Source organism: Lodderomyces beijingensis (assembly GCF_963989305.1).
Source record: "Lodderomyces beijingensis strain CBS 14171 genome assembly, chromosome: 1".
In the NCBI taxonomy this organism is placed as follows: Eukaryota; Fungi; Ascomycota; class Pichiomycetes; order Serinales; family Debaryomycetaceae; genus Lodderomyces; species Lodderomyces beijingensis.
In genome coordinates, this window is record NC_089970.1 from 2,291,266 (window position 1) to 2,312,099 (window position 20,834).

Genomic DNA, 20,834 nt, shown 5'->3' on the forward strand with positions numbered 1-20,834 from the left:
CTGGTACCTTTGGGTCTTTCAAGAGAATTTGAAAACCAGTGCGCCAAAATCCTCATTCTTTTTCATTTGATATTGATGTGAGCTTGATACCTCCGTTCTACTTTACGCTTATCGGGAACTTGGAGCAGACTTTATACATCACCCACACTTGGGGACCAATCAAGCATGAGCAGTGAAAACATCGTGCCAGAAGGCGAGTTGGTAGACGAGGAGTTTAACGATATCGATGACAACATAATTGTCGACCCTCAAGAGAGGGCCAAAGCAAATGCAAACACAACCGCGTCTGGGGACCACCCGGAAAAGCAGTCGAAAGCTGAGAAGTTGAAGCAAAGACAGCAGAACCTATCCGCTGCTGCTGCTGCGAGCGCCCAGGCGGCATCCTCGTTGATTCCAGACTTGCCGGAACTTACTCGCAAGGACAAGGCCCTTAAAGAAGTGTTGGACATGATGGACGATGAATTTGCACCCATCATCCCCGACGCAGTGACGGACTACTACCTCGCAAAGAACGGCTTCGAGTCGTCGGACATCAAGATCAAGCGGTTGATCGCGTTGGCGACTCAGAAGTTCATCAGCGACATTGCGCAGGATGCATACGAATACAGCAGGATACGGAACTCGAGCGTGGTGTACAACTCATCGAACCCTCAAGTTCGAGCCAAACAGCTACTACAGGGACAGCAGTATGCTACTCAGCAGACGTTAGCGGGGAATAGTAGCAACAATTCTGAAAGCACAGGAGATCAACAAATGGCGCAGCAGTCCCACTCCACTGCTGGGAAACAACAGGGGAAAGTGGTTTTGACTATGGAGGATCTCAGCAATGCGTTGAGCGAGTACGGAATGAACACCTCGAGACCCGAGTTCTATAGATAGTTTCTGCTGTAATCTTTTTACATTCGTGAGATTTAACAGCTGTTCTTTTTTTTTGATTATATTGGTACTTTCCGCTGCTGTTTGACAACGAGGATACAATATATATATGTCAATATCTCTACTGATCACTCTCTATACACGAAACGAATTGTGTTAAATAGCGGACCTCAACTTACATGCCACCCATGCCACCCATTCCGCCCATGCCTCCAAACTGCTGCATCATCCTTTGCATCATCCCTGGATTCTTCATCATCTGCTGCGCTTGCTGGAGCATTTGAGGGTTGCTTCTCATCATCTCCTGTGCACGCTGCATCATATTTGGGTCGTTCATCAATCCCGCTAAGCCTCCAGGCCCCCCACCAGGTCCTCCTGGTCCTCCACCACCAAGCATGCTCATGGCCTGTTGCATAAAGTTTGGATTCGATTGAGCTTGTTGCATCATTCTTTGCATCTGGGCACTACCGCCCAATGCTCCAGGCTGTCCAGGTTGGCCCTGCGAGGCCATTGCCGATTTCGCCATCGTTGACATCATTCTATGCTGCTGCAAAATCATCTCGACTTCCACAGCACTGCACCCGGAGCCCCTCGCGACTCGTATGATTCTGCTGGGTTCCTTGATGAAGATTCGTCCGTCACTTTCCAACTCTTTTGTTGTCATGGAATCCATAATGAAAATCATGTTTCTAATCTTTTTCGAGGTTTCCTCCTCACCAACTTGAGACATTATGTTGGATAAGCCGGGGATCATAGAGGCGATATTGGTGAGCGGCCCCATTTTCATAAAGTTGTTCATCTGATTCTGAAAATCCTTCAAAGTGAATTTCCCCTCCTTGATGTTTTCAATGGTCTTCTTGTGGCCCTCGTCCTGATGCAAGTTAAGAGACTGGACATGTTCAATAAGCGATTGAATGTCTCCGATGCCCAATAGCTTGGAAACAAAAGTTGAAGGTTTGAAAACTTCCAAATCACCGATATGTTCACCAGTTCCAATAAACACAATTGGAGTCTTTGTTGCAGCCACAGCCGATATGGCACCACCTCCTCTCGCGTGGCCATCCATCTTGGTCAAGATGATAGATCCAAAGTCCGCACTCTCTTTGAACGCACGAGCCTGAGACTCGGCCGCTTGACCGATCGAACCATCCATGACCATGATTGTTTGCGTCGGCTGGACCGCGTCACTGATTTGAACCATTTCTGTAAACAACAGCTCTTCCTGTCGGTGCCTACCCGATGTATCGACTATTATAATGTCAAATTTTTCCAGCTTGAATTTCTGAACGCCTTCGTAGGCAATCTTGACAGGATCTGGCTCCAAATAGGAACCATAATAAGGGATGTTTGCCTTGATGGCGTTTTGTTTCAATTGATCAAATGCTCCTGCTCTGAAAGTATCAGCACACACTAACCCCACTTTAAACCCCCGCTTCTTGTAGTACACTGCCAACTTGGTACACGAAGTGGTCTTACCTGCACCCTGAAGACCGACAAACATGATGATGTGGCTGGAATCCTTGGCCACTCGCACTTTTTTCCCATTGATAGTCTTGGTTGTAGATGACAATTTCTTGGGTTTAGGTGGCTCGACATGCGAGTCAACCAATGCGCAAAGCTCATCAAACACGATTTTCTGCAACTTCTTTCTCTTGTTCTGAGATGACGTTTCTTTGGCGACATTTTCCTGGTCTATCTTGTCTCTGATGTTGCCTCGCAATTTTGCAACGAGCTTGACGTTGATGTCACACTCCAACAATGCCATGCAGATGTCTTTGATCATCTGTTGGATTTCATCTTCCGACCCACCTCCAACCGAGGAGAGGGCCCCCCTGAGCCGTTCCCCCAAGTCTGCTAAAACCATTTCTCCTGCTACTGCTGTTGATCTGTGTGAATTTATGCTATCAACAAGCAGAATGCAATTTTTTGATCAAGTGAAAATCTTCAACAGTCTCGTATTGATAACTCTTCGTGCGGGAAAATTTACAAGTCCACAGGCACAACTTCATACACATATATCAAACTCACAAACCACACCTGAACGATATGCTGGAGCAAGATCAACTGGCAATAACAAGTAAAAGCGAGCCACAGGACAAGAGCAAAGAGGCGTTTCTGTCGCCTCTGCTGGCTTTAAAGTCCGACAAGGTGGAGAAAGACGTGGCAAAAGTCGATTTCACCCAGGGCGGTATGGAGAATTTCAAGTTCTACCCCGACAATCCCAACAGCCATCGCCACAAGTACAGATGGTCAATGAAAGGGCCTTCAAAGTTTTACGATCCATGCGAGGAGAGCCGGATGGCGTCAATGGACTGTCTTTACAGAAACCAGGAGGATAAATATGTGTGTCAGGAGTTTTTTGACGCATATAGAGAGTGCAGAAAGGACTTTTTCAGGAAAAAGAGAACAGATAAAGTAGAAGGTCAAAAGGGATGGGGATGGTGAAAAGAAAGAAGGCAATCCAAAAAAAAAATTCCAATAAATAAATTAAATGAAGGGGTGAATGAATGAATGAATGAATGGATGGGATGAAATGTATGTGGATGTGTGTAAATAGCTAAATTGATTCACATACGGGCCACTGCCTCGTGACTCTGCCTGTCATTTTACCCTGTGTTTTCCTGGTCTTAAAAGGGCACTCGTCCATTCTAGCACTGCGAGAGCGCATCGAAAGAGCGTGTTTCCCGTAGATGGCGGGAAAAGTGTTGTGGATCTCCAACTTGCCCGAGTTTTTGGTGATGGAACAAATCAAAGTGGCCCTCACTTTTTCTTCGTCGTCTGATTCATCTCGCGATAGCAGCTCAATTTCTCTTTCAAACATGATTCGAGATTCTTGACTGGTATGGGTAAGAATGAAACGGATAAACGAGTCAGCAAACGCAGATACGTCCACCTCTAGGGTGAAAAGGGAATAGTTTAGTTGAATGTTGAATATCGTGGAATGGTCTTCCCTTGTTAACGATTGCACCAACTTGTGCGACAAGTTGCGTTCCCAATCATCAAGGAACAACTCTGAGTGTTTGCTGCCGAAACGGCCCGAGATTCCCGTAGTTTGAAAAATTTTGGAGTCCTGGCCGAAATCAAAGTCCTTTGTCAACTCGAGAAGATTGGCTTTGAACTCCCGCGTCAAATGCAAGGCTTCGCTTTTGCGCGCTCTCTTAACCTGGGTATTTGAAAAACCTTTCAAGTCCTCATTCAAGCTTGCCAAAAAATGGCAAAAGAATACCTTTTTAAACTGGAAAAACGGATTGATCTTCATCCACTCCAGTAACTGAAGATTGACTCTACTTGTATTGACTCTCGACAGCGAGTTTTTCCCCTTCTCATGGTCTTGGAACCGGATATCTCTAGTCTTGAAATCAATGTTGCCGCCTGAAAAGGGCACGCTTAAAAAGCAAACACGAGGGTCAAGATGATCTAGCTTGGAGTTCTTCATAAGCACTTCCAAAAAATTGAGTTTGCGGTTTAGTTGCTTGTGCTTGGCCATATACCTCGGATTTGACATTCCGCAGATGAAGTCAGCAAAGCGATATAGTTTTGGGATGACCCCGTCAACTTTACCACCATTCATCATGATTTTGAACTCGCCTGCAATTTCAGATCCCACCTCGCTAAATTGAAGAAGGTACTTTTCGTGGTCTTCGCACTGGCTAGCATTGCTCTTTAAGCCGTCGATATGTAAAACGTACGAGGAACCTGCCCGGAAATTGATATTCGAGCCGCCTGTTGCAATAGCATCCATATCCAGTTCAGAATAAGGATTGTTGAAACACCTCGCGTCGTGCACATACGCATCTGTTGAAGGGTTGCTGGAAGTTGCCAATTTTTGTTTTTTGGACTCATGCTCGATGGCATTGCTTGCGCGTCGTTTTGAGTTGACAGGTGGAGGCGGCGGTGGTAGTGACAGATGGGAAAAAGAAGAAGAAGAAGAAGGCAGGTTGCCCTTTTTCAGTGGTCGTCTAGTGTATTTATTCCGCAACGCCGTGTCCATCATGCCGTCCACATCGGCACCAACGCCGTCGGCGATCTGAGTGAGCTCGGCAAAGCACGGAAAGAAGGTGGACGAAGTACGAGACACACTGCTAAAGCTGCGATCAAAAAGCTGCGACTTGTCTTTGAAACGTCCAGCATGTTTGAGATCCTGTAAAAGCGCGTCGATTTCCTTCTGCAACTGCAGTGCCTCAGACTCAAGTAGATCCTTCACAAGTTTATTGTTGTTGTTGGAGGGATTACCTGTCTGCTCCTCGGTCTCTTCGTCGTTATTCAAAATGCTACGGATCCGAATGGCGTTCTGCCGCCGCAAGGGAATCCCTGTTTGCAAAGGAGCAACCACATTGGCAACCGCCGAGTTGGCGGCGGCAGCAGTGGCGGCGGCAGCAGCAGCGGCAGCGGCAGCACTTGTGTTTTGAGCAGCAGCGGCAGACCTGAGAAGCGTACGCTCTCTCATTTGAAACTCGTCTTCAATGCTCATGTCATCGTTGCGTGATTGGTTGGCGTCTCCCTCTGAATAATAGACAAACTCGGGGTCACCTTCATAACTTTGGTTTTCCTCATCTGTCGACTCTAACAAATACGCCTCTCTGTTTTCTGTTCCTGACAACTCGCGAGATAGGTTTCGTAATTGGGACGGTATACGTTGTAAATCGACGTTCGACCGAGACGACTCCTCGGTGTTGTTGACCAAGTGGTTGAAGTGGCTCTGAAGTCTATGGATGTCGACAAAGTGCCTAAATATTCGTGACCTGAAGTTCGCCTCTTGAGGATTTTCTCCCGAATTGTTCATTTATATAAGAACAATAAAACACTAGAAAACGAAAAACCGAAAACAAAAAAAAAAAAAAAGGAGGAAAAAGTTGAGATTTGAATACCGTAGTCAGTAGATGAATGGTTATTGCAGGGGGCAAACTGTTGAGTTGGGTTGAGTTGAGTTGAGTAGTTCTATTGAGTACGAAGAAGAGTTTGAGAAGGGTATCATATGAAACGTGTAAAGGTCAATTGTGGTGATGCTGACATCTGGAAGCGCGCCCTGAATCGAGGAACGCACGAAATGAAATTTCCATGGCTATATACTCTGTGGGGAGGATAGGGAATGCACGATGGGAGTTTGTTTCTTTGTATTTGATCAACTACGAGGGTTTTTGTATCAGAGAAGTCGGAACTAAGTAAAACAATCACAGCTTAAAGACTGTTTAAAGAATCGCGTGTATTAGCTTCCTCGTTATGGAATCAAAGCAGTAACCGATTTTGGTTGGAAACATAATTCCTCACGAGATTGGCAGTCTCCACGCATCAGCTTTCCTGGTCACTTTGTTGGCCCGTTTGTCTTAGTTTTTGGTCTGTCGTCGAGCTGGTAAGGTTTAACGCCCTCTTGCAAGCATACACGGCCATCATAAACAAGATCATCGCGAGTGCGTACAACAAGAACGGCGACGCAGCGTCGCCGAAGCTTAATGCCGCCTTGTAGATGCCCAAAATTCCCGGCGAAGTGACAATGCAAACCAAGTTGAGTAGTAAAATATTGGCTGAGAACAACAGCGCGCTTTTGGAGCTGGGGTAGAATTTCAACAACGTGCTGTCCATCGTGGGACCAATGATTGCATCGATTGAGAAAAATGCAACGGCAGTGAAAAAGGCTCGCGTTGATTTTACCACATAGAATGCGACAAACAGAACAAATCCAATCCCCAAACAGATGATCAATAGCAAGTACTCGATCATATCAAACTGAAGGTTTAAAGCTCGCAATTTAAAGATTTTCTTCATCACCGTCTTTTCCAAAAAGGGCAATAGCACAATTAGCGAAAATGCTCGTGACACGGAGATGATTGTGAGCAAGTATGCGAGGTCATCGGCAGTCCAGCTAAACTTGAAAATGCCATACTGCATGACCAAGTTGTTCAAGGCGAAAATCAAGCCCTGGTATAGAACTGAGACTGCAAGTAGTCCAGTCACCGCATACCGTAGCTGCACATAGCGGTGTTTAGAGCTTGCCCTCGCCACGGAGTACGGATAGGTCAACAACCGCAAAGGCTTGAAAATGTCAAAAAACAGAAGAATCTCCCGAAGTGCAACCACTGCTTTTTTTGATTTAACTCCTTCGAAAACGGTGCTGCTGTTGTTATTGTTCAGCAGTTGATGGTCCTCAAATATGGCCTCCTCGGCCTTTTCTCTGGCTTCCTCGTTGCGAGATTCCGAAAAGATGGTCACAATGTAAATCAACAACAAAACTTGAATAAAGACCTCGCTTCTCAAAATAAACCATTCGCTATACGTTATGTGCTGGAGTTTTTCCAACATTTGCTCCCCACTTGAGGTTCGTTTAGCAAAATCAGTCAAAAGCGTCCCCAAGGGCGGACCAAAAGACTGTCCAACAAACGTCGCCGAGCTAGCAAGACCAAATGCAAATGTCCTCTTTGAAGGAAGCGTGATGTCACTCACGTAGGAATTAGCCAACGCCGAGATAATATTCGTGCCACCAGTTAGCGACTGGACGTAGTTGGCAAGTAGCAACGATTTGAAATGCAACGTATCAAACTGGTATAAGTAATATTGCAATACACGCGACACCAACGAGGTCACCACCAACGCGGTAAAGAATGGTTTTCTTCCATAAATATTCGAGAGCTCTCCATATTTCGCCGTCATGGGCAAAGATATCACAGTCAAGCCAACAAGAAGGAATTGGTTGTACGTAGCAACTAAACTCTGCACAGCTGCATCTTCATCTCTTGAGGAGGATAACACCAAGTTGGACGCCAGCGCTGCTGCCTCGCGCTCCTCCGTGACGGTATTTGCAGCGAGCTTAAACAAGACGATTTGACGCGTGGGGTCAGTCATCGAAATGCTCATCGTCAATACCCCAACCACGAAAATGACCCCGTATACACTCGGCCTCACGAGCCATGGTTTCTTCTTGTTTGCCTCGACTTGTCTCTCCAACATTGTCTCTGAGTTTATTGAGCTGGTATCTTGCTCGCGCGTGCCATTCTCGGCCGAAGCATGGTTAGCGTGGGACTCGTCTGAGGTTTCATGATTGCTTAACAAATGGTCATTTTCGTTCATCGACATCACAGCAACGACTGAAAAGTTGGAAAAGTGTGAGATGGTCTTTGCATTTTTTTAAAACATAAATTAAGGACAAGTTCAAGAGCCATCTTTTGCTTTTTTTCACTGTGGAGCGGTTAATGTGGGGGTCCGTTCTGTATTTAGTTGCTCAAGTGGAAATTCAGGTTGAATAGGCTGTGACCGGTGGAAATAAAAAAAAAAACCGTTCTGAGTGTTGAATAGTGGAGCCAGTTGGCCACTGAATATGTCGAGTACACCAGAGTTTATGTGAGCAGGTCCATGAGCGTTCAATAAGTACTAGCCTAACTCTAGAGTCTTTTGAGCATATGTGGTTTGGAACCTAGAGAAGAGGAGGCCCCTGCGTAGACAAGGTTGTTATTCTAATCTATATGTATATATTTCTAAACAAGAATGAAAGTAGTATCAATTCTCGGAAAGAGCCAGCTCTCTCCTCTTTAAGCTCTCATCGGTGGTGCCACGGTTCAATCCCAACACGAATTTGCATGAATAGATTGCGGCAATGGAAATGGGCATAGCTGCGGCATAGACCAAGAAGATCTCACTGACGCGGTCATGGCTCACCAAGCCTTTGTAGACACCAAGAATGGCAATCGGTGACACAATGCTGACGATATTCAACAACAAGGCGTTTGCTGCAAACAATGGTCCTATCTTGGTCACGGTTTTCAAGATGGTCGAGATGGAAACTGGACCTAAGAACCCACCAAGGCAAAGGAACCCACACAATACAAACATGTCCCTTGAAGACTTTGCAAAATAAAGCAACACAAAGATGGCGAAATCCATTAGCAAGCTGGTGATCATCGTAATCAAGTCAACCAAGTCCATTTGGGTCTTTAACACTTTGAATCCGAGCCAGATTTGAAGCACCGTGTTTTGGTAAAATGGAAGCACAACGACCAACGCAAAACACTTGGTCACTGCCGTAACCGTGAGCAATATTGAAATCTCGCTTGAGCCCCATTCAAACTTGAAAACTCCATACTGCAACAACACCTGGCCGAGCGAAAGGATCAAGGTTTGGTAAGTGACGGTTGTTGTAGTTAAAATAATCACCATATATCTCAAGCGGAATATCCGATGGCGGCTAGATGCGCTGGTGACTTCCTTGGGAACAAGCAACACTTTCAACGGCTCGAATATTTTCAACGCCATTTGCATCATGCTTTGGGCTCTAGAAGCCAAAGTAGGTTGCGTAGATGATTGAGCCACGAGAAGTTGCGCGCGAGCTTGGCTGATTGATAAACTTTGCGACATCAGCCTTGATTTTGCTCTAACTTTAACACTTCTAGACTCGGGAAGAAGGAAAAGCAGGTAGAGTGTAGTCAAAAGAAACACCACGACTTCAATCTTGAGCAAGAAATAGTCACTCTCGGCAATCTTGGACGACTCTGTAAGTTTCGAAGAAAGGTGAACTTCTCCCGCGGGGAGACCCGTGTTTGGATCGAATGATTTTGCAATTCTGCCCAAGTAGGCGCCCAACACGGGGCCAATCGATTGACCAATGTAGCTTCCCGATGCGCCCAAGGCCAAAGCTTGCGTTCGGTCTTGAGCAAGACAAATGTCACTTATGTAGGAGTCCATAATTGAGCCAATGATGAGGTAGCCACCAGATAAGGCAGACACATAAGATGCCAAGACCAACGGGATGAATTGAAACGTATCGAAATGCGTCATCAAGTATAGCTCCAACATTCGACTGATGGTGAACATGGCAAGCGTCACCACCAAAAACGGTTTCCTGCCAACAATGTCGGAGTAGCCAAAGATGGACACGCCAAATAATGAGATAAGCGTCATGCCAACCATGGCGTACTGATTGTAGTCACTGATCAAGAGTTGAGTAAGCGCCGGGTCGCAACGGTGTCGGATCTCAACACTGTTGCATGCCAATTGGAACATGATTTGTTGTCTAAAAGGTTCCGCAGCCGACAAGAAGGTTGTAATCGCAGCGCAAATAAACACAATCTGCCATATCGAGGGTCTTTTCAAAAACGGCAATCTCTTGTAGTGTTCCAAGTCCTGTCTCAAGAAAGTAGTCTCTTCGTCTTCTTCCGAACTCAAATCGGCCACAACTCCTTCATTTGCTGCTTCGGTGATGGCGCGGTAGATCTGAGCTGATGGCTCTAATAACTCTTCAGTCTCAAGATTAAGAGCAGCAACCTCCATTTCCAACACCAATGCCAATTACCCCCTAATAAGAAATCGGGATTACTTTGCCAATACCCACTGTGGAAGTCGATTTCAATTTATAAAAGAAAAACGGAAAAAAATAGCAATTTGGTATGTGTGTGGCTGCAAATCTCTGATATCTCTCCAGAAGCCTTGCGTACGGCTCCACCATGTAAAAGCAAAAGTTCAAGTGCCAAAATCTTTTTATAGTTATCACCGAAAACAATTTCCGTCTTTTGTCTTCTTCGGGTATTATATCCGAAGATTTCCGCTTCCGCCCGCCGTAATTCTCTTCCTCCAGCACACACCCACATATATACTGCTACTGATTCCTGCGCTTCTAAGGGAATAAACAACAAGGTTTGAAACCGCCTTTCCTTTCCGCTCATATTGGCACTATCTCACACGGCTCCAAAGCAAAGGAGCAGATCTTGAAAATCAAGATACGAGGGGGGGGGGGGGTTGAGCAATCCATTACGTAAGCGCTTAACAGACGTTGATATCTACTGTGGATCCTTAGATATCTGTTGGTGATGTGGGGGTAGAATCACTCGCACGTGACGTAAAACCAACAGCACTTCAATTATAGCAGATACGAATATGACTTCTCAAGCGTGCACACACGCATTGCATTTCTTTGAATCAACCGGAGAATAAGTTCCGGCAGTGACTTGAAAAGTTGAATAGCATTTACCCCGTAAAAAATTCGGTAGAACTGGGGTTTCGGCAAAATTCTGTTTGGGGGCAGTCGCGAGCAACGGACGTTAATCCCCGCTCCGGCTTCGCGATAACGAAACGATCAAATACGTCAAAATCTAAAATTTGCGCTTTTTCAAAATCCCGCGTGATTGTAAAATGAATCGTCTTGATTATATATAAAAAGAAAACCACCTTTGGCCAGGTTTTCCATTCCTTCTCCAATCTCGTTGAAAAAAAAAAAAAAAAAAAAAAGGGATTTTCTCAACCCAGCTGTCAGTTCAATCTGCCGCTGCTAAATAATTGAGAGTACATCATGTCACGAACAGCCACAAGATCATCACCGGTGGGAGCACAAGACGACGTTGAACTAGAAAATTATGTTTATTCACGCACCAAATCGCAGACCTTCTCAACACATCATCACTCATCGGTAACACCAGAAAGCGTCAGCGGCACGAGGTCTGATTCAAGATCCAATTCCACCACACTAGCGAACAACAACGACAATGGAAACGAAAATGACGGCAACGAGGAAGAGTCGTATCCCGATGGAGGCATACGAGCATATTCAGTAACGTTGGGCTCATTTCTTGGACTCATCGTTAATCTAGGCATGATAAACAGTATAGGTGCTTTGCAAACGTACATCAGTAGGAACCAATTGGTGAAATTGCTGGAAGTCAACATCAGTTGGATCTTTGGAATATTTTTATCCATAGCCTATGCCGGTGGCTTGGCTACTGGTCCCATTTTCGACAAGTATGGGCCAAAGTGGTTACTAATTGCTTCAACCTTGTTTATGTTTGCCGGACTAATGGGTGCTGCCAGTAGTACCAGTATTTGGCACTTTATATTGAGTTTTATTGGCATGGGTATCGGCAACGGGTTGGGGATGACGCCCTTGGTAGGTGTGATTAGTCATTGGTTTCACAAGAAACGAGGCTTGACTACGGGGTTGGCCACTTGTGGTGGATCTGTTGGAGGATTGGTTTTCCCATTGATGTTGCGGTCGCTTTATGTGCAAGTCGGGTATGTTTGGGCTGTTCGAGTATTGGCGTTTATTTGTCTAGCTTGTATGGTTGTTTCGACGTTGTTGGTCAAGGAGCGGTTCACCCTGAAGAAATCTGGTGGTGGTGTCACAGAGGGTAAGGCTAAAAGTCACGTGATAAAACCGCGCTTGACCAAAGTATTCAAAATTAAGGATTTCAAATACGTTTATGTCATCTTGGGCAGTTTCTTTGCCGAGTTGTCTTTGGTTTTGCTAGTGACGTATTTTGCCAGCTATTCTATTGCCCAGGGTGTCTCGGAATCCACATCGTACTTGCTATTGACTGTTTGGAATGCTGTAGGCATCTTGGGCAGGTTTATCCCTGGGTTCATTAGTGATGTCTACGGCAGGTTCAACGTCAACATTCTTATGCTTATTGGGTACACGTTGACTATATTGGTGCTATTGCTCCCATTTGGCCCCAAAAGCCATGGAGCCTTGTGGGCATTTGCCGTCTTGGGTGGCTACTGCTCGGGTTCGATTCTCAGTCTCTTACCTGCTTGCTTATCGCAAATCACCCCTGTGAACGAGATGGGGACAAAATACGGCATACTTAATAGTCTTTTGGCGTTAGCTAACCTATTTGGCGTGCCAATTGCTGCAGCTATCATCAGAGACGGGACAAAGACGCAATATACCCACTTTATGATCTTTGTTGGTGTGTTGGCCTTCTGTGGGACATTTTTCTGGTGCTGTAGCCGCGTCGCTATAGTCGGATTCAAGCTCAACATCAAAGTGTGAAAGGTGAGGGCCTGCTCTAGATCCTAATCTACTGCATTTAAATTTATAGAGGATAATGCATTTTATTTGGTTAGTTGTGTTAATTCCTACATTGCAAGTTTATGGGCCTTTCTTGACATCAAATACCGCCCAACAAGTGTTTCTAATTATGGTTGCCTGGGCTGCCATTACCCCCACCAGCTTGAAAAGAAAAAAGAAGTAGAACCAGCTGCAATGTTTGAACTTGGTCAGAAAATATACATAGTCTATGAGTAGTCCTGCTTCCGCAGTAGATTGCATCGCATCTTGTAAAAAAAAAAAATTGCTGTGCGAATAGATAGATGTCGCATCAAGTTTGTAGCAATCACCGTAGATGCATCTGCTTCGTCTTTACCGTGTGCCCGTTGGAGATTTGAGTCGAATTTCTACCTCCTCCTTCCCCCCCCCTTCCCCCTAATATTTGCAATTGTTTTGCAGCTTTCGTAAATCCCGTCAATAAAATATGAGCTGAAATATCAGCTGTTTGGAAGACGCGCAGGTGTAGAGCTGAAAGCACGGTTACATGTCACGTCTTTGCTCCACTCGAAGCCTTTTATTCTAGAAAAGTAGTTTCCACATGAAGAAGAAGGGTGGAAGGGGTGAGGGTTCCACTGTTCCTTCTTGCGATTGCCGTATGCTGGGGATCGAATGCCGAGTGGACAATACTTGGAGAAAAGTGTCAATGCAAAGTTGCGTAAAATTTAAAGGGGGGTGGGGACCAGCCTGTTCCCCTCCCTTCATCGTCGCCATCCATCATCATCACTCAGCAAAATGTAGAGTAGACCCCCCCCCCTTCTCCTCTGTTTAAATTGAGGATCAGATTGAAAATGAAGCTGCTGTTGCTTCCCCCCATTTCTCCTTTCACTGTTTGAATACTGTAGCAGCAGCACAGTACCATTACAGTAGCAGCACGGCAGCAGACGGCTCAGTGTCTCCGTTCGCCAAATCAAGACTGTCGGCATGCCCTATTTTTTTTTTACGACATTGCCCGCGACACATTGCCCACCATACATTGCCACCTGTCTATCAAGGGAGACGATCAATTTGAAAGCTGTCATTTTTTAGCAGCATCTGCGCGGGCCCACACTCCCTAATTGAGATTAGTGTGCACTAGAGTCAAGTCTCTACTTTTTGATTTTTTACAACACAATTTGACAACCATTTCCTCTTCTTCTTCTTCTTCTTCTTCTCATGCGAACCTCTTTCTTGGTGTGCCGTCATTCCATCTTCTAGCTAGTGGCGGTGAAACGTGAGAAGCAAGTGGTAAGAGAGAGAGAGAGAGGACAGGGCCGGACAGGTTCATCCACATCAAACCACAACATTTACTAACACATCGACTAACGGCTACGGCTCCGGCTACTAGCAACCACACAACAATAACAACCAGACGTCAACTACGTCATAACCAAACACAGCAGCTTTATAGATAACAACCGGCTACCCCTTCAACCATCACCATCTTTCTGTTCTGTTTTTTTTTTTTTTCGTACTTGATCTTTCAGCCTTTTCCACAAGTACTGGTGATTATACATTCACACCTTTTATTATTTAGTTTTATTTTTTTCTTTTTCTTTTTTTTTGGTCTTGAACTTGTTGATTTCCTTAGAAATTGATCACCACCAGCATATCCTGTTCAAACAGCTATAACATTTACATGCTAATATCAACACTACTACTGCCCCTCATAATAAGCCAACACAAACAATACATCCATTGTGCTATATCTGCCGTATTTACTATTCAAGCAGCTTGAGTTGGGTCCTGTTTTCCCGTTTTTTTATATATTTTTTTCGCAACCATGAGACGTTTGAAAATCGGTATTCGACCGCAGTTGATTGTATTGGTTTGCTTTGCTTCTTTATTTTCATTATTGATCTTGGGGATAGTCACCGGACTTTATTTCAGTGAAAACTTGACCGATTTGCGATCCGAGCGTTTATACGTTATATCCCAGCTAAAGACAACCCAGGTGCAGCAAGCTGTGGCGTTTGTTGCTTACCAAGTGGGAACTTTGGCCTCTATTGATTCCATCACAACACCACTTTCACAATACCGTGCGGGTAATAACTCGAGAGAGGTGTTTGTCAATGCTCAAGATACATTGGAGCAGTTTATGTCCTCGACGGAGACTTTTGCTTCTGTGAGATTGTATAATCTCGAACTACAAGTGATGGCCTCGTCTTACAATAATGCAACTGTTGTTTCGCAATTTGCAAGTAACGCACTATATCCTTTGCAGCCAAATGCCTCAATACCTCAAGCGTTGCTAAACACAGCAAGTTCAGAATTTTACTTCACGGGACCCATTGCCAACGACTCCTCCGATGCTTTTAGTCATTACTTTATGGGAGTAACGTTACCTGTTTACTCCAACTCTTCAATTCTCATTGACCGGCCTTATGTTGCCGGCTATTTATCAATCATTGCAAGTGCTTCGACCGTGCAAAATGCTCTTAATGCCTCCACGGAAGATTACGGAACCGTTGCCGTGAAGCCTTTATACGCACCAGGAAGCGGGAATCCGGTCGAAAATGAACTGGATGGCAGGGATGAAGGCGCCATTGGATTCCAAGCAGTGTTTCCTTCAACGGCTTCGGTTCTCGTGCCGGGCACCAACTACAATATCAATGCGTCGAGCGCGATAAGTACTGCCATACAATCGAATTCAGGAACTTCAACCAATGTCAAGGCAATCACTGGTGAAAACGTTGCCATTGGCTTTACGCGTATCTACCTAAACAATTTATTATGGGTCATTGTAGCGGTGCAACGTAAAGAGATATTCAATGAACCAATTGAGCGGCTCAAGAAGATTATTGTTGGCGTTGTTATTGGAATTGGTGTTTTCATGTGTTTGATAACTTTCCCACTTGCTGTGTGGTTTATACGGCCCATAAGAAAACTAAAAGAATCAACGGAGGCCATAACAGGGACCAAGAAACAAAGAGAGTTTTTTCACAAGGGCAGCGACGTGTCGTCGAGTGGATCACATGAGAAATTAGAAACTAGAGGTAGTGTTTCGTCGGCCAAGTCTGGCGGCTCCTATTCAACTGGGATCCGACTTCCTAACAGCATCCGGCTATCAAAGCGGATATTCAAGGATGAGTTGACGGAATTGTCCGAGGCGTTCAATATCATGACTGATGAGTTGGATAAACAGTATACCCACTTGGAGGATAGAGTCAAATTGAGGACAAGGGAGTTGGAGGCTTCCAAAATCGAAGCAGAGGCTGCTAATGAGGCAAAGACTGTGTTTATTGCAAACATCTCCCACGAATTACGGACTCCGTTGAATGGTATTCTTGGAATGACTTCCATCGCTATGGCTGAGAAGGATCCAAATAGAGTGCACGACTCGCTTTCACTTATCCTGAGGTCGGGAGAATTACTTCTTCACATTTTAACAGAGTTGTTGACCTATTCGAAAAACACTTTGAACCGGTCCAAGTTGGAAAAATCCGAGTTTCTCATAATGGAGATTGTTTATCAAATTAGATCCATTTTCCATAAAAATGCCCATGATCATCGCGTCAATTTCAAAATGTTGGTCAAACCAAATGCTTTGAGGAGGTTGGTTTTGTTTGGCGATTCAAATAGAATTATTCAAATTGTGATGAATTTGGTTTCAAACTCGTTAAAGTTTACTCCCGTTGACGGCCATATTGACGTGACGTTTAGATTGTTGGGGGAGTATGACCACGAAAGATCCGAGAGCTGCAATTTTGAAAAAGTTTATGTCAAGAATAACCCAAACTTACCGCCGCCTCCGTCTACAATAAGCCCGTCTTTGGGGTCTGTGAGACTAAGTACTGAAGTTGCCAAGCGAAGGAGGACTCAGGAGTCCCTCGATCCAATCTTGGAAAAAAATGTCATTGACAACAACAATAATGACAACAACAATGACAACAATAATGCCGTTGATCTCGATGGTGACAACAACGACAACGACAACATTAGTATTGTCACTTTGTCAACTGCTCAATACGAGAATGTCATATTTGAACAGCAGTTTCACACCAGACACAAGAAAACTCTTAGTTTATCTACTCGAAATGCAGATGATAGCAGCGCGACTCATTATGAATCGTCAGATTCCAAAAATACATCTTCAACTAGCGATGACTCCTTGACTCCCACTGATGAAAAGACAGAAATCGACGCGCGTGTCGAGCAGCGTCACTATATCATGCCCAAGGAACAAGATTTCAAACTGTATCCGACGTTTGATAAAAAGGACCGTTTTGAGTCGAATGATCTGATCTATGCTAGCGGAGACAAGTCGTATCCTGGCACAACATTGCGAGAACCTAGAACATGGGTGTTGGAGATTCTGGTGAGCGATACTGGACCAGGGATCGAGCCAGCGTTGCAGGAAAGAGTGTTTGAGCCTTTTGTGCAGGGTGACCAAACTTTGAGTCGGAGCTACGGGGGCACGGGATTGGGCCTTAGTATTTGTCGCCAGCTTGCCAAGATGATGCACGGATCATTGACCTTGAAATCAACAATTGGTCAAGGGTCGACTTTTACATTGTGTTTGCCTTTGAAACAGACGGCAGAGATTAATATCCCCAGCAATGAATGGGCCAACATGTGTCAGGATGAGTTTAACCCAGATTCGAAATTCAACCGCAGGGTTGTATTTGCAGATGAAATGAACGCCGACTCACTGGACAAAGATATTGGTGCTAGTGCTGGTGCTAGTGCTGGAAATGGGCAGGGGCCGCTGTCAAATGACCTGCCAGGTTCCGACGACGCAGCAGGCACAAATATCTACCTCAATGCAAACTCTTCATTTGCCAATAACGCCACCAAATCTACCTCGAGACTCAAGCTTGAAGACCCGCAAGTATTTTCTAAAGGCTCGACTGGAACCGCGACGCGTACACCGGATAAAAGCGCACATCTTACCGGCTTGTCGATATCGAGTCCTTCCACAAGTTCGCTCATGGACGACATTTGCAACTTGAAAATCCTCGTGGCTGAAGATAATGAAGTGAACCAGGAGGTTATCAAGCGGATGTTGAAGCTCGAAGGATTCACCAACGTGGTTATGGCTGCCAATGGTGCCGACGCGGTGGAGTTGATTCGAGACTCTCTCTCATCTAGCCAGCCCAAGGATGCATTTGATTTGGTGTTTATGGATGTTCAAATGCCGATTATGGATGGTATAACTGCAGTTAAGATATTACGGCAAAACTTGAAGTACACTAAACCGATTATTGCACTCACTGCGTTTGCTGATGATTCCAACATCCGAGAGTGCAAGAATGCAGGAATGGACGGGTTCTTGGCCAAGCCAATCAAGAGGGCCAATTTGAAGAAAATTATTAGTGAAAAGTATCCCGTCTTGTTGAAAGAGGTTGTGGTGACGCCGCATTCGATAAATTCTCAAAAGAGTTCGTATTTCCTGGGTGTCAAGCCAACAGAAGACTGATGTTATGAAGGAGCTGTAATAAAAGCAGGAAAAAGAAAAAGAAAAAGAAAAAAAATGAAGATAACGAAGGAGTGTCTTGCTTTATGTATTATGAACTGAAAAAAAAACCATTGTAACGATTTTAACTGTATAAATAGACCAAAAATATTTAATGAACACTTTATGAACGAGCAACTAGAACCTAAATAGGAGGAAGGGTGTTTCAGGGGGTTAGTAATTTTGCTTGACCGGGGTGTACAAGGTCTCCAATCTCGGAAATATACCAGTTAACCTCACTGAAGTCAATCGTGAATTGCCAGTCAAATTAACGCTTAACAACCTTTCAAATTTATCGCACGAAAGTGGGAAATTGGCATTATTCAAATAATAAAACGCGTTAAATGACAAGTCAACGTATTCCAACATTTTCATATTCTGGTAGAGACCAGAGTTGAAGCAACGGAGGTTTGTGAGTTTATTGTTTGACAAGTTGAGTTTCCTCAAATTTGAAAATGGTAGATTTGAAGTTGAAGTTGAAGATGAAGATGAAGATGAAGATGAAGTAATTGGGTTGGATTGATATTTAGCTTCAAGTGCCTCAAGGTCTTCATTATTGATATTGCAGCCTTGTAAATGGAGTTCTTCGACTCTGAAAAAGATGAAATTGGTAATTTCAAACAAGTTGAATCTGTAGATTGACGACAAGATGGACCTATTGTAAGACAAGTTCAATTCCTTGATATTTTGGAAATTCTCAAAATGGAAGCTTGTCGGGTGATTATACGACAAGTCCAACTTGGATAGCAGCATATTGCAATTGTTTACTTTGAAACTATGCAACCTCTTTGACTGCAAATTCAACGTCTTGAGCTGGCTCGGTAGGACAACATCGCGGAACTCGAATCTGTTGCTCAGACTGCCGTTTTCAAACTTGATAGTTAGATTGCACAAGGAAGGGAAACACGAGGCAAAGTCAATATTCCGGATATGTCCCAACTTGTTATTGCACAACTCCAAATTCTTCAAATTGAGCAAGCCATGCGGGGCCACGCTCTCGAGGAAGCCGGCAACGTCCCCAAAATAACAACTATGCAACATCAAAGTCTTTAAATGTGGGCAATCGGCTAGCGCGCGACACGTATCTCGCGGGTGTTCCAAGGGGCTCTTGACGATAAACTCCGTCAAGTTCGGAAAGGAATGAGCAAACACCACATCGAGCGACATGCGATTCATACTGTTGATGAAGATCTTCTCTACGCTATGGCTGTGGTCCATTAACTCGATGCGTTGCCCCGTCGAGTAGTAGTATCTCCACTCGAACGCGCGCAATTGGTCCAATTGGAAGACCATGGGCGAGTCAATGATATTTTCATATTCCAACACCACTTTAACCACATTGTGCTCGAAATCGAAAATGTGCGCGAGACTAGGCCAGATGATCAGCGTGAACTTCAGCACCGTGTTCAAGTCGTCATCTTCCCAGTTCAAATAGACTTTCAAGTTCTTATTCTGGAGCAAGTTCAAACATTGCAACTCGTGAAGCTGGAACTGGTCAATGAATATCTGGATGGTGAAGTTGATCAAGCGATGATGGTCACTTAGCCAGGCGCGAAACAGATGGGCATCGACAAAGTTATAGTAGATGTGCCAATAGTGGGGGCCACGCTTGACTTCGTTATCGTGGGATGACGTAATGACGCTTTCGTAATTTCGCCGCTTGCCCACGCAGATGTGAGCTAGACATCGCTCATTCAAGATCCGTTGCGCAATGTGGTGTGTGTTGGAGTTGAAGAGGAAATTGGAAACGTCGCGCAAGGAAAGGAATTCTTGATCTAGGATGTTGTAGATGATCTCGTCGGGGAAGCTCTGGAGTAGGTTTAGGTCGTACATTTTCCCGATGCGTCGTCGAGGGTCGAGGGTCGAAGCCAGTGGGGCGGTGGGTGGTGGTTGACGATAAGTTGTGTTTTATAAAAAAAGAAAAAAAAAAAGTAGCGTGAGGTATAGCGGCGTTTTGATAAGAAATGGTGTGAGATGTGAGGAGCAACTGTTGGGCTTCTCATTCCCCATCTCGTGATAGCTCATCCTACTGGTAGAGATGTACACATCTTTACATGTACATGTATATGTGGGCATGCACGGGATGCATACATGTGATAAGATGCGATGAGATTATATTAACCCGACTAATTATACACGAAAGAGAGAGACTACAGAAACGGGAAGCAGTCACACTTGCAGTCGGCGGCAATCTTTATTTGTTTTCTTGCATAACTTGTTAAGCTTGCTGTGGTCCAAATGGTCGAGATTGCTTCCGCTTCGAACCGTTTGAGTAAGCCACGAGTATTGCTGTATGTGTATAGTCCTGCCCTGGAGTTGAAAGCTTTCGAAAGTGAGTCTGAAGATGGTACTTTTCGCATGTTCTGTAGGTCAACCTGGACGCCAGTCACGCGACGTCATCGTTACCCTCCCCCCTTCTTCTCACACGTAGACTCACATGAGCCACATGCAAATTGTTTCCGAGAGAGCTCTGTCCTTATTTGCTTTTTTTTTTTTGCTTTGAGGGGGGTTTTCGTGGTTTTTTAGTGCCGATGAGCGATATTCCATCTGGACCAGTCTCGGCAACTTTAGCCACGGACGCTTCCTGGTCCCCTCTTTTTTCTCTGTCTTTTCAGCTGCTATTTTTCTCAACTTGGAGGGAACAAGAAGCAGGTGTAAGGGATCAAAATTGTGTATCCTGGTTGAGCTTGCTGATGCGCTGTCGATGAACATCGGAACAGTGGC

The 20,834-nt window shown here is 44.8% G+C and overlaps 9 protein-coding genes across 9 annotated transcripts; 4 read left to right on the forward strand and 5 right to left on the reverse strand. All coding sequences in view use genetic code 12, as the record gives it.

Annotated features, from left to right (window-relative positions):
* Positions 1 to 165: 165 nt before the first annotated feature.
* Positions 166 to 879, forward strand: LODBEIA_P09390 (uncharacterized protein; the record flags this gene model as incomplete). The annotated part of the gene is made up of 1 exon (XM_066976914.1): positions 166 to 879. One exon carries the CDS (start codon positions 166 to 168, stop codon positions 877 to 879), a length of 714 nt encoding a protein of 237 aa, XP_066827877.1.
* A 172-nt stretch (positions 880 to 1,051) lies between these two features.
* LODBEIA_P09400 (uncharacterized protein) lies at positions 1,052 to 2,740 on the reverse strand (the record flags this gene model as incomplete). The annotated part of the gene is made up of 1 exon (XM_066976916.1): positions 1,052 to 2,740. One exon carries the CDS (start codon positions 2,738 to 2,740, stop codon positions 1,052 to 1,054), a length of 1,689 nt encoding a protein of 562 aa, XP_066827878.1.
* Positions 2,741 to 2,922: 182 nt separating this feature from the next.
* LODBEIA_P09410 (uncharacterized protein) lies at positions 2,923 to 3,321 on the forward strand (the record flags this gene model as incomplete). The annotated part of the gene is made up of 1 exon (XM_066976917.1): positions 2,923 to 3,321. One exon carries the CDS (start codon positions 2,923 to 2,925, stop codon positions 3,319 to 3,321), a length of 399 nt encoding a protein of 132 aa, XP_066827879.1.
* A 112-nt stretch (positions 3,322 to 3,433) lies between these two features.
* LODBEIA_P09420 (uncharacterized protein) lies at positions 3,434 to 5,659 on the reverse strand (the record flags this gene model as incomplete). The annotated part of the gene is made up of 1 exon (XM_066976918.1): positions 3,434 to 5,659. One exon carries the CDS (start codon positions 5,657 to 5,659, stop codon positions 3,434 to 3,436), a length of 2,226 nt encoding a protein of 741 aa, XP_066827880.1.
* Positions 5,660 to 6,165: 506 nt separating this feature from the next.
* Positions 6,166 to 7,944, reverse strand: LODBEIA_P09430 (uncharacterized protein; the record flags this gene model as incomplete). Its single annotated transcript, XM_066976919.1, has 1 exon — positions 6,166 to 7,944. One exon carries the CDS (start codon positions 7,942 to 7,944, stop codon positions 6,166 to 6,168), a length of 1,779 nt encoding a protein of 592 aa, XP_066827881.1.
* A 420-nt stretch (positions 7,945 to 8,364) lies between these two features.
* On the reverse strand, positions 8,365 to 10,131 carry LODBEIA_P09440 (uncharacterized protein; the record flags this gene model as incomplete). Its single annotated transcript, XM_066976920.1, has 1 exon — positions 8,365 to 10,131. One exon carries the CDS (start codon positions 10,129 to 10,131, stop codon positions 8,365 to 8,367), a length of 1,767 nt encoding a protein of 588 aa, XP_066827882.1.
* A 1,015-nt stretch (positions 10,132 to 11,146) lies between these two features.
* Positions 11,147 to 12,622, forward strand: LODBEIA_P09450 (uncharacterized protein; the record flags this gene model as incomplete). Its single annotated transcript, XM_066976921.1, has 1 exon — positions 11,147 to 12,622. One exon carries the CDS (start codon positions 11,147 to 11,149, stop codon positions 12,620 to 12,622), a length of 1,476 nt encoding a protein of 491 aa, XP_066827883.1.
* Positions 12,623 to 14,438: 1,816 nt separating this feature from the next.
* LODBEIA_P09460 (uncharacterized protein) lies at positions 14,439 to 18,074 on the forward strand (the record flags this gene model as incomplete). Its single annotated transcript, XM_066976922.1, has 1 exon — positions 14,439 to 18,074. The coding sequence occupies one exon, from the start codon at positions 14,439 to 14,441 to the stop codon at positions 18,072 to 18,074; it is 3,636 nt and encodes a 1,211-aa protein (XP_066827884.1).
* A 210-nt stretch (positions 18,075 to 18,284) lies between these two features.
* LODBEIA_P09470 (uncharacterized protein) lies at positions 18,285 to 19,943 on the reverse strand (the record flags this gene model as incomplete). The annotated part of the gene is made up of 1 exon (XM_066976923.1): positions 18,285 to 19,943. One exon carries the CDS (start codon positions 19,941 to 19,943, stop codon positions 18,285 to 18,287), a length of 1,659 nt encoding a protein of 552 aa, XP_066827885.1.
* Between the last annotated feature and the right edge of the window lie 891 nt (positions 19,944 to 20,834).